Below are 13,112 nucleotides of genomic sequence, written 5' to 3' on the forward strand. Positions count from 1 at the left end.
AGGTTGATGTTTTGATGGTGTCGCTTAAAAGGTCAAAGATAACATCTGTTCATACAGGATAAACAATAAGTGTGAATGTGCAAAGTGTGGTGAAAAAGACCACAACAAAGAAAAAAACATGGATAATGATGATCATGGCAGAAGGCCTTCACAAAAAAGAAAAGTGAACCCTTAAAGCTCAACCTTAAACTATATATAGCAAGGCTGTTACATACAGTCCACATGGCATTTTTACTTTTTCATGTTTCCTTCCTTTCATCTTTTCTCAAATACCGCATCCTTCCAAATCCTCTTTCCTTTTCTTCATCTAGACACGCAGCAGCTGTCCTTCTCGCTGTGAATGGAAAGCCCCAGGAGAGATGGAGGATGAGTGTGACTAGACGCTACAGTTCAAAGGTCGAGACTGCATGTGCCAGATTTCTATATGGCAAGTGCACACACCTATTAACCATTATATATATATACACACACACACTGCACTACAAATCTTTAATGGGGTCATTCTGTCCTTTAATAGGTGGTCATCAGTTTGTACATTTTTGCACTATTTTAACATGACACACATATATTGGTTTAATGTGTTTAGCAACTTGAAATGGCATTGTGGTACATCAAGGTAAATGAATCAATTCTATTATATATTTGGATTAAATAATGCTTTCAAAATTAAAACAAACAAAGAGATAAAAGAGAGTCGTAGGAGTCTAATGTGTGTGTACTTGAGAACACAATAGATTTTCTTATAAAAAATACAACGTTAACTAAAATCTAAAAAAATATTAAGGAATAAATAATTGCTAACTTACATTCCCATATATTTTGTTTAATCAAAATATGTAGCAAGGAGAATACGGAAACAGATGTAGCAGTGTTATTTCAGTGTTATTGTGCTATTATAGCATAATAGTGCTATTTTGAAGCTTTAAGTTTTATATTTTTAGTCACAATTTGTATTTGTTTTTGTATTTTAGTTTTTTTGTTAATTTTTTTTTCAGTTAGAAGCCAGGACACTTTTTATTTATTTTATTTGTATTTTTAATTTTTTAGTTTAAAATTTTCATCACGTATTTATGTTGTTTTATTTCACTTTTTTTATGTCAGTGCTATAAGGCAAATTGACTGTGAAATTAGCCATAAAACATCAGACACACAGTTGTTCATATTATGCAGCAGCACATTACACAATCATCTTTTTCAGTTCCTTTAAAATGCACAGCTAGCCACACACACACACACACACACACACACACACACACACACGCACGCACGCACACACACACACACACGCACGCACGCACGCACACGCACGCACGCACACACACACACGCACACACACAGGCTCGTTACTCGCTCATTGCTGTGTCAAAGATCAAAACCCATGGGAGCTGACCTCAAAGCTCCTGAGAAGGAGGTGTTATCCCTAGCATCCCTTCCCTTCCTGCCTTCTCACTCTTTCCATCTTCCAAACTCTACTGATCCTGCTATTAAGTGACAAAATGACACGAGGCACGTGTTCCTGCTCAGTGACTGCATCCTTGTGCACAGAAGCACTCAGCTGAATTATGAATATGAATATCATAATGAATAATGAATGAAGGATAATGTTTTTGTCCTGAAGCTGTGCAAAAAGGGATGAGACTTAGAGACTTGCAGATGTAGGACAAGGGTTTTTATTCTGCACTGCATTGTGGTCAGAGCTGCTTTGGTTCTTTCTTTTTTTTGGATAATCTTTAGGATCATCTCCAGCGGTTATTCAGCAAATTTTTATATGCTTTCTAATTTATGGGGGGTTTTTTTATGTGAGGATTAGTCACATTAATTCAGTAAACATAAGGATTTGTATAAATGAACAGTTGTTTATGTAATTTAGCTGCTGTCAATATTTTGTTAACTGACTGTGTGGTAAAATTACCAAATAAAATAATCATGGGATCACATTTTTAATACAGCTAATGCATATCATACTTTTGTTAAACCACTTAATATTTACAATCCCTTAAAGGAACACTTTTATTGTAATATTTCCCCCTCTACATTGTATCCAATATAATATTGCTAAAATTGATATAATACTTTACAGTAAATAAGTTTGGTAACACTTTACAATAGCAGGGTGAGCTCAGGTTAATTAGGACAGTTTTTCCCAGTCATCTCAATCCCGACAGTGTCACAACTTCCCTGAATTTTCCCTATGTATTTAAAAATGAACATCCATTGGTGGAAAGCCGCAGTCATTACCCCGAGCGCCATTGGCCGATTTAATGTTTTTGCTTGTATATGCACATAAGCATGTTTGTTTTTCTAATGTTGTATTTGGAAAAAGTCGTTCCGGTCGAGCGTGTATGCAGGGTGACGTGGCACAAGTGTTTCACAGATTTGGGTTAAACTTACACACATTTGGGACAGTGGGGTCGGTTCTGTAGTTTCCCCACATACACACAAATCCTTCGGTCTCCTTCTTGTGTAGATATTTACGTGTACATACACTTCTGATGAAAAGGAAATTATTTCCTTCTTCACCCAAAGAACAAAAGCAAGAAAACCCCTGAACAAGCAATACTTGCTCCACTTGCTCCAGATATCCATTCCACTGAAGTTCCTCATAAAACTAAATGCTGACTTAAGAGGACGAATGTCTATTCCTTCCCTAGAACTCAAAAAACAACAATTAATTCAATATGCACAAATAACACATCATATCTTACCGTATATGTTATTGCCAGCAGCTCAAATGGTAGCAGTGTGCTGGCAACATCTAAATTAATCGCTGCTTTTGCTAAATTCATGTAGGTTCATCAAAGCAATAGTTTACCAAAAAATGTAATTCTGTCATCATTTACTCACCCTCAAGTACTTCCAAACCTGTATGAACACAAATGAAGATATCTTGAAAAAGGTTCAAACCAGGCTGTTTTGGGACACCATTGACTTCCATAGTAGGAAAGAACAATACTATGAAAATCAATGGTGACCAAAACAGCCTGGTTACAAACCTCCTTCAAAATATCTTCCTTTGTGTTCAACGGAACAAAGAAATTCATGTCGGTTTGGATCTACTTGACTGTGTGTAAATGATAACATCAGTTTAAACCCTGTTCAATTTTCACAAATGTTTCGACATTGCATGTGTTGTAATAATATGATCTAGAGCATGATGGCCCATGATTCACGACAGCTGGTGGGCTAGCACACACTGAGAAATCTGGAAATAACCGTTTTCTGTGATTATGTAATTTAGACCATGTAATCATCTTCTGATTCATACATGGGCTAAAACAAACCAGAGAAAATCATCAGCACCAGATGTAATGAGTGTTAACAGTAAACTTTTGATGCATTCATGTCTGCGTTTCCAAAAAAGCATTGATCATAGAAGCAACTTTCTGCTTTCAGGAGCTAAAATCCATTTAGGATTACGTTGTTTTTGGGAAACGCAGCCCAGATCACTCAAATTTAAGTTTTTTTTTCAAGGTGACTATTTTGTAAGATCATGTATCATGAAAAATGTACCTCTAATCCTGCCTTAAGCAGCATCAGTGGAGCATAAACAGATCAAAAATGTACTAACAAGACTAACTTTTAGACGGCAATTGGCCAAAATGTAACTTGCCTTGAAACTGGTTCATCGAAAAAGAATAGATTCGAATGATTTGCTCACAAATCTAACATCGCTGAACGAGGAGAGGCATGTTTTTACTGTAACATAGAAAAATGCTTTGGAATGTAATGAAGTAAAAGGACAGTAAAAGTAACACATTCTATATTTACTTATCATGTTTGGCAGGGAAACTTGTTGGACCAGCAAATGGTGCATAAATGATTTCTATTTCAGACATATCTCATCTTGTCTTTATGGAATGTTTTAGTACGCAGTACATCACGGTTTTCGGATGAATAAATTTGAATAAATACGAATGAATTGAATAATGTTGAACTTGTTGCCTGTGTTCACGGTGGTTGTTTAGGGGGGAAGGGCAATGATGTTACACCCTGCAGCCAAATGCTTAACCTCATTTGCCTCATTACATATCCTGCCAGCACTGCAGATAATATGGAAAACTCTAAGCAAGTAGGTAGCTCAGCCTGATAATCCTGTCACGAAGATAACACTGAATGCTATTATTACCGCCAAACGTTTGGCAATGCCACTTTGAATAGAGAAAAACAAACAGTGAGAAGCTCTAATTGGTGTGTAATGCAGGTCAGTGTCCCATCATCCATCAGGGCCATCGTGGAGTGCATCATCTGACGTCCCTTTCAACGCTCGCGAGCATAACCTCATTGAACAAGAGCCAGCAGAGGAGGAGAGGGTCCAGATCAAACACAAAACTGTAACCACACAACAAAAAGAGCAGCCACACTTCGTACGAAAGGCAGTGGGAGAGTGACCCATTTACCCAGCATTCCCCTGGAGGCTGAAAGAAAAAGACTGTCTTATGGTGCCAGTATGCAAAGTAGGTTGGATGTGAATGGAGGAAGGAAAGGAAGAGCGAGAGAGGTGGCAAAATAAACCAGGGCACTGGAAGAAGAAGGTTCTGGTCAAAGCTGGCACTGTATGTGTGGCATCTGCCCTTGGCCATATTTTTGAGGGCAGGGTTTCTTGGGTTTTAGGCTCACTCTCATATTTAGGACCCTACAAGGGTTAGTGTAAAGAGAATGAATGATATATTATCACTAAAGTAGTGCTCTTTCAGATTATGGTATGAGAAGGCATTTCCCTGCAAGGCTGAATGAACCACACAGAGGCAGAAAGTAATGAAGCATCTTTTTAAACTTCACTTCTGTGACAGAAATAACTCACTGCCAGGGCCATCCTTCAGCTTGGTGAAGTCTGTGGTTATCCTACAGTTATAGTAAGGGATGAGTGGGGCTTTAACGTAATGCATATAACTTGTACACAAGCTACAAACACGCTTTGTTCTGTGTACGTGTATATATACATGTGCATTAAAAAAAATGTATTGCAAAAAATATTTCTTGTAACTTATTTCAAAAAGTAAAACTTTCATATATTTTAGATTCATTAGATGTAAAACAAAACATTTTAAAAGTTTTTTTTGTGATGATTATCAAAAGTTTACAGCTCATGAAAGTCAAAAATCCTATCAAAATATTAAAATATTTACATGAAATGACCATCCACACAGTATGATTTCCAGGCATCTCCTGTTCTTTAAAAAAAAAAAAAAAAAAAAAAAAAATCACAATAATCGGGAAGACTTGGTCCAGAAGACAATTATTGACACCCTCCACAAACAGGGTAAGTCACAGAAGGCCAATACTGAAAGGGTTGGCTGTTCACAGAGTGCTGTATCAAAGCATGTTCCTTGCAAAGTTTACTGAAAGGACGATATTGGGTAGAAAAAGGTGCTCAAGCAACAGGGATGACTGCAAGCTTGAGAATACTGTCAAGCAAAGCCCATTCATCCACTTGGGAGAGCTGCACAATGAGTGGAATTAAGCTGAAGTTGTCAAATCAAGAGTCGCCTGCCCAGACGTCTTTAGCAAAAGGGCTAACAAACCACTTCATTCATGAAATAACTGAGATGCACTGAGGTGCCCGCAGTGAAGTATTATCATGGTTTGCAGATAAACTATTATGGAGTTGGGGATGAGATTGACTTAAAGCTAACGGTCAAGAGGGTCATTTCTACTTCAGTTTACATCTCTAGCTTTTTTTGTGGCTTTGTGAGCGGATGAGACAAAGCAAGAAGCCTGGGGTGGGGAGGGCGAGGACAAATGGCATATGACTTTCCTCTAGAGAGCAAAAAATGCAAAATGTAAGCATATAATAGGAGCAAGCTGGAGGAAGGGGTCTAGGAGATAACAATGGGTGTAACGGCAGAAGCAGGGGGTTGTGTACGCTCAGTTTAAGCTGTGTTTAGTTGGGGGTGGGCAGGGACACGTGCCACTCTCGGTGGGAGGGGACAGGATGGAATTGAGGGAGCACAGCCAGTGGTGCCCGATCCGGCCCTCTGCTTTGTTCTGCCAGCTGTTGGTGTCACGGTCAGCACCGAGCATCAGCGGGACAGACAACACTCACAAACACTATCCTCTGATAGAAAGGGATTGATTTCAGCTGAAAAAAAAAAGATCAGGCATAAATGTCTTATTGAAGCTGCAGATGCCTTCTGGTATATATATATATATATATATATATATATATATATATATATATATATAAATAAATGTAACTCTGATAACTGATAATGATCATGTGACACTGAAGAATTATGTAATGATGTTAAAAAATTCAGGTTTATGTTCACAGGAATAAATGACTATACTCTATTTTAAATTGCATTAATAATAACAATAATATTTCACAATAATACAGTATTTTTGCAGCCCTGGGGAGAATAAGACACTTTCAAAAACATCAGAAAGTCTTATTTAAAATCTTTGGTTGCTACAAACAGCAATTCAAAACTATTGTGCATGTAACTTGCGATTTTATATTTCAAACACAGAGGCCAAATATTTGCGGTGCTACTTTGATTATACTGATTATCCTTCTAGCGTGAAAATACATTTATATTCTAAAGTTCAGAAGAAAGTTTACAGACAAATGTACTTTGTTATGAACTAATTGTATGATACAGGATCCATTTTTTCCTCTACTCGCTCCTGCACTCATTCAAACAGCGATTAAAATGTAATCATCAAATTATCTGTTAAATGGAAAGTAAAAGAGTATTTTAACTATGTGGCAGATTTACACACACACACACACACACACACAAACTTCATATAGAGCTGTTCAGTTTGCAGTCATAAACCCATGAAGAGTGCTAGCATTTTCCAGCCATGAATTTCCCTCTGGAATTTCCTATGGGTTTTGATTTATGAGTTATCATTACTTAAAGAGACTTAAACGTTTTACCTTAACAAAAAATTATGCAGTTATACTTCAAGTGCGAATTTTGCAATTGTCAGTAAAGTGAGCAGCTAACTACCACATCAGTGTCAGCATATGCTAGCTTGCTTTGTCAGCGTATGTACACACACCAGACAACCAGTGTAACCATTTTATAGTAACTCAACGCTAACAGCAGCACCAGTATAACAAAAAGTCACATTTGACATTTATTATGGAAACGCTTATTTATGTTGTAGAACAAAATGTCTCTTCAAGTGGTTCACCGCAGACCTTATTTTCCTCAGAAATAGCTTTTCTAAAAAACCATTGTAAATTCCAGAGGACACTGGGTGAATTATAGGCTTGCTTCCAGTCGGGTCTATAAATTGACATCAGTGACTCAGGGGTACGATTTGTGATGCTGGCCATTATTCCCGTTTTAAAGCAAAGCAAGCCTTCGTGTTCACATCACCAACAAAAGCCTGTCTTGTGAGCATATGTCTTTTCGGTCAGACTGCTGCCCCCTGGATAAACTGAGGAGGACTGAAGACCGTTTTTTGGCACCGTGTGAGGCTTACTGCTGCCACCCAGAGCTTTCACAAGGTATGTACATTCACACAAATAAACTCAGCTCTTGCTGGTGCTTTTCGAAGGCTTTCATGTCCTGTTCTTTTTTTTTTTTTTATCTATTCACTGATACACAACCAGAGAGAGCATGTTTAGATCAGTTAGTCCACATGCAAAGAAAACTGTCCCGACTTGTCCTGCATTTTTTGTTAGTTTGAGGAAAAAGTGACAGTGACAACTAGCGTTGTCATCTACGTATACACATATGCTTGTTTCAGCACGACTGAATGGCTGATGAAAACAAATTACATTCAGTTGTAAACACAAATGCTAAGATAAGAGTGGAGCAGGTAATTCTGGTTACATCTGAGGTAACGTCTTCTGACACAGAATGGTCCTGAAGAGTGGACAGGTCCTGTATGTCTATGAGCCGAGCTCTGTTAAATCGTTTTAAATGAGTGCGTTATAATTTTATTTATTTTCTTTCCATTAAAGTTGTAATTATTATAGCACACTATTAACAGAAATGAGAGATGTGACTTGGCAAGTAGCTTTTGGTTGCTTTTTGTGACTTTTATGTCAAGTGACAGAAATCAGCAATGATAGGGAATCAGATATCGATCAGATGTAGACACCTGCAGTTACTGTCGCCAAATCCTTATTTTTCTAAAACCCTTACACTCACAGCAAAGCAGAAATATCATGATTGTCTGATCTCTCTTTAGATATATCTGGCCCTTTGTTGCGGAGAAGCTGGAACGTTTCACAGCAGGTTTGTCCTTATTTGACCCTTCACACCGAGCATTCCTCAATATTCCTCCGTCTTTCACTTGCGGTGAAACATATTCCCACACGCAGACTCACTGCCAGACTTTAGTTCAGGTTGCATTGGGCTAAACCCAGATCAGGACTGGACATGAGCCAGATAAACTCCACGCCTCTCTCCCCCTCCTCTTGTTTAGCCCTTGTTTTCTTCACGATTGCATCCATTTCCTCTGTTCTCCGAACGTTTGCTTCCAAGAACTGCAGTTGCATAAATGCAATAATCTGCAGATTCAAAAACTAACCTTTAGGGGATCAAAACCCATTATGAAAAAGAAGGGGAACACTGGGTCAAAGTAAACAACAAAACCAGCATTGAGCATTTGATAACGTAAAGAGTTAAACTTCAGCACAGACGTCCCAGTGTCACATGTTTGTCTCAGATGTTTACTTGCACAGTCTCTCACAGTTTAAAATCCCTTTCTAAAGCCAGTACCTCCCACTGGCCCTCTCTCTCTCTCTCTCTCCTTCATTTCTCCACCCACCCTGTGTTTTCATGGTCAGTTGCTGCCAACAGCCCAAGTAAGGACATACGCATAAAACGAAGCAAAACGTGTGCACTTTTTTGTTTTCCCTTTTCCATTATTTTCTCATTCGTGATTTTTTTCAACTGTATCATCTTGTCTCTCAGGAAGGCTGTGAGTACGATGAGGGAACTTTCTAGAAGTAGCAAGGGGAGAAGGATAGTAAGCATGGACTGAAAAACCGAAGAAGAAGAAGAAAAAAACGCATCTGTGCACTTAAAAGCACTATTAGAAAAAAATAATTTAAATAGCGCCAAAGATGAAACGTTTAACAATTCTGCAGCAAGAGAAAGAGATGCGACATATTTTTGATGCTGGTGAGAAATGGATGAATTGATTAGCATTTAGCAGTCGCAAAACTGAAAAGTTTAATGCATTTAATGCAATAACGGCTTTTACTTTCTGTTGTTCATGATTATATACTGTCCATATTTTTATACGGTAGAATAGCAATGTGATAGCCATATGAAAAGAACAACTTTTTTTTTTGTGTAAATCATTTGTTTATTTGTTGGAGAGTGCATGGGGTCCCTGAGAACTCTTGGTTTGGCCTTTTGCCAATTTCATCCATTTTAATTACAGCAGTTTTGTCTCTCTCTTGCTGCACATGGAAAATGCAGAAAGTGCTTCGCACAGATAACTGAAGAATGTTTTATGACAGCAAAAGTCCACTTGTTTTGTTCCGTAGACACAACCTGTGAATTGTGGAGACTCTAATTAACAACAAAAGATGATTGCGTGACTAGACTAAACGTGCAGGGATTTGGATGTGATCCAGAACAGAAGAGGAAGAAGCTAAAGCATCAGGGGGATTATATACCTTTATGTATGCACATATACATGCATAGCAAAATTGCAGTACAAGTCCTCTTGTCAAGGTTTTTTCCTTTTCCCTGAAATCATTTAGTAAACAACACCAGAGCTGAATGTATAATATAGCATATGGAGGTACTCACATTAAAAGCATAGCTTTCAGCTTGACTTTAGGAGCATAGCAGTTTTCGTAGTGTAGAGCACATAAATGTTAGTTATACCACAATTCGAGTTAACTTAGATTTATTTTACTAGTGGGCGCAAAATAGTTAATAGCAAAATCAAGTAAACTGTGTCTGTCTGTCTGTCTTCAACCAGTAAAATGGATACAAATTTGGAGCCAAACAATATTCTGACACATCTACCTATCCATGTGTTGTTATAGAATTGCTAATGCAAACTTTGTCATTCACAGACTGAACAGCAGTAAAAGTTGCTTGGTAATTGGTTGACCTGAATTGGTATTATCTAATTGTCTACTTAAATTTAACAGCTGACAGCTATTTAGCCTAATTCATTACATACCTTCATATCAATGCTAACCGACATTATTCAGATGATTTATTCTTACGCAGTTTAACTCGGACTTTTCCTCGAATTTAGCAAATTAAAAAAATTATAACGTGAGAAACGTTGAATTTTGGTGTGACTGTATTTCACCTCATAGCCTGCCGTGCATTGCGTTCTTTTTCTGAGTGTGTTTTTATCTTCTCTTGTGGATCAGATGCTGCACTTGACAGCAGGACGTGTAGTGGGGCTTCTGTCCAGACGGGGAGTAGCTGCTTTCAGCTCCAGCGCGGTCAAGATGGCCAGTCACGGTAATGTTTAATGTTATTTTAAAGAACTGCATTAAATGAAATATTTACTATTTATGTGACCCAAATACGATGACCTGCATTTTCTATTCCATGTTTTCCTGTCGTTAGTCAACTGTTCATCTGCTCTTGTTTTTACAGGTGGGGTGACCGAACAGACGGACATGTCTTTACCCCTGTACTGGGACCGTCTGGACACTCCTCTGCCTGACAGACCATACAAAGATACCCTCAGCGCTGCAGACAAGAGCCTGAAGGAGAAGGAGAAGGGCCCCTGGAACAGCCTTTCCAAAGAGGAGAAGCTTGCTTGTTAGTGCCGCTAATGCTCGCGTGTCCCTTTTATGCAGTACTACACACATTCAGCTTGGGGAGTTCAAATAGCTTTATGAGCAATCTATTCTAATTAAAGGGTTTTGTGGCTTTGATACTTAAGTGCTAGTGCAGTTGAGATTTTAAAGTCCCCCTATTATGCCATTTTTAAGGCTCCTAATATTGTTTTAGGAGTATCCTACTAAGCGGAAATGACTAAATCTTTATCTGCTGCGATTCTTTATGGCAGTGTACAGAATTATGTTTAACGAGACGTACGCTGAGATGAAGAAACCAACTGGTGAGTGGAAGACGGTCTTTGGTGGCATCTTTTTCTTCATTGGGTTTACTGGCCTGGTTGTTCTCTGGCAAACGTACTACGGTAAGGGATCATGTGTGGTGGTTTTTTATTTATTTATTTTCAAAATTTTTAAGACAAGTCTTTTGTGCTCTCTCTCTCTCTCAGTATATCCCCCTCACCCTCGTACCCTGGATGACGAATGGCAGGCTATGCAGGTGAAGCGGATGCTGGACATGCGGGTGAACCCCGTGGAGGGTTTTTCAGCCAAATGGGACTATGAGAAGGGCCAGTGGAAATAGATGAATAGAAATGCAGCTGTGAGCAAAAGATCAAAGCCTTGCTACTTATCTGCCGTTCTCCTTTGGCAGTCTTCATGCATTACTATGCCCTCCTTTTGTGAACATTTGAATATTATCCAGTGGGCAACCATGTTAAAATCTGAAGAAGTGAGGAAAATGAATTCATAACACTGAATGAATCGCAAGTGTTTCCTCTTCACTGGCGGAAGTAAAACTTGAGAGAAATTACGCCTTGTGTGTCGCTGTATTCATTCAACACTCTTAATAACCACAAGAGATGTCTTATGAATTCAGATGGGTTTTTATTTAATTTAAACGATATCAGACATTTAAAAAAAAAAAAAAAAAAAGTCCTAAGACATAAAACAATTATTCAGGGGCGAAGCTGTTTAAATAAACCCAAAACCTTAAAAAAATAGTTTTCTTTTTTTGTCCTCGTTTAGGTTAAGTTGGCTAAATATAAACACAATAAGACACAAATACACGTCAAAAGAAATTATAATGGAGTTTAAGGCCATAGGAAGGAACAATGAGTTTACACCAAATATCATAAATAATATTTTCAAATCATCAAATGCCTTAAATATTTTCACTAAGCTATAATGAGCTAGGCTAATTGTCATTTAAGTTAGCTAGTTTACATAGTGTTGAGCCAATGCTGGTACATTTCACTCTTAAGCATACTGTCAAACTAACCACACAGCATCTCACGCTCACACACACACACTCTCTCTCTCTCGCACACACACACACACACACTGCAACGTGACACACAGACTAAGCATGCAAGCAGCAAATTTCGTAACACGGAATGTATTCTGTGAATCAGTGTCTACAGAGCAGCAAAAAGTGTAAATGTCTGCAATTTTAATCTGCTGAGACTCACCAACAATAATTTGTACATTTACTGAACACTTCACTTTAAACTTCGAAGTTTAAAAGGGAGCTATCGGATGGAATGTCAAAACTGTGAAACTTCTTTAAAGTCAGCATGAAAGTAAATTTGCAACCCATTTTACTTACGCCTACACTGTTGAAAAAAACAGCATACGCTTGCTTGTTAGTTCTGTTTTATAGCTGGGATAAGATGGTCCTTTGCTGGTCTTAAGCTGATCGGACCATCTAAGGACCATCTTAAACTAGCTCAAACCAGCATCCCAGATTCAAAACATACCCAACCAGCATATGCTGTTTTTTTCAACCTCTGAATGAAACTTGGAATCGTGAAAGAGCAAGGCGTCATCCGTTCGGATTAACGACTTTCAAAGACATTGTAATTGCCGTGTGTTTTATTACATTAACAGCATTAAATAGGCTGTAGGCTATTTAAGAAAACAAGAGAGCAAAAGGATGTTATTATACATTACAATCTGAAGATTCAAAGACGACTTTTCCTGTTTGGATTTGTACAGATTGATGAATCATTCACAATCAAACGTAGTAATTAAACGGGTAAATTTTGATTCGATGTTGACTTTAAGACAAAACACCAGAGCTCTGGGAATTCATTTAACAGTTCTTCCAAGAGTGGTTCAGGGAGTAGGCTAAAAATCGTTATTCTAGACCCGCAGAACACTATAGACGTCTCTTTTCTGGGTTAGGTCTCAAAGGACGCTACGCTTATGACTTGTATGTTTTGATTGACACACCAAAAGATCTCAGCTTCCCCACGAGATCCGCAACCCGGGATGAAGGCATGAAACACACCTGTACCGCCATAGCTTTCACCGCGTCTGTTCGGATTAACCCGCCCGTCAATCATTACAACTCGAGGAAAAGACGAAGAATATTCAAGCCGACGTC

General features: G+C 38.3%; 1 protein-coding gene across 3 annotated transcripts; it reads left to right on the forward strand.

Moving 5' to 3' along the window:
* The first annotated feature begins 8,689 nt into the window (after window positions 1-8,689).
* Window positions 8,690-11,537, forward strand: LOC122328759. Of its 3 annotated transcripts, XM_043224669.1 has the most exons (6): window positions 8,730-8,770; window positions 8,880-8,886; window positions 10,310-10,403; window positions 10,542-10,709; window positions 10,960-11,091; window positions 11,176-11,537. In XM_043224669.1, the coding sequence occupies exons 1-6, from the start codon at window positions 8,745-8,747 to the stop codon at window positions 11,307-11,309; spliced, it is 561 nt and encodes a 186-aa protein (XP_043080604.1). In that variant the 5' UTR covers window positions 8,730-8,744; the 3' UTR covers window positions 11,310-11,537. The 3 variants fall into 3 exon arrangements, with proteins under 3 accessions (XP_043080606.1, XP_043080604.1, XP_043080605.1); XM_043224671.1 differs by lacking the exon at window positions 8,880-8,886 and having other exon boundaries at window positions 8,690-8,770; XM_043224670.1 differs by lacking the exons at window positions 8,730-8,770; window positions 8,880-8,886 and adding an exon at window positions 10,086-10,208.
* Window positions 11,538-13,112: the final 1,575 nt, after the last annotated feature.

The sequence above is a fragment of the Puntigrus tetrazona genome, chromosome 23 (genome assembly GCF_018831695.1).
Source record: "Puntigrus tetrazona isolate hp1 chromosome 23, ASM1883169v1, whole genome shotgun sequence".
In the NCBI taxonomy this organism is placed as follows: Eukaryota; Metazoa; Chordata; class Actinopteri; order Cypriniformes; family Cyprinidae; genus Puntigrus; species Puntigrus tetrazona.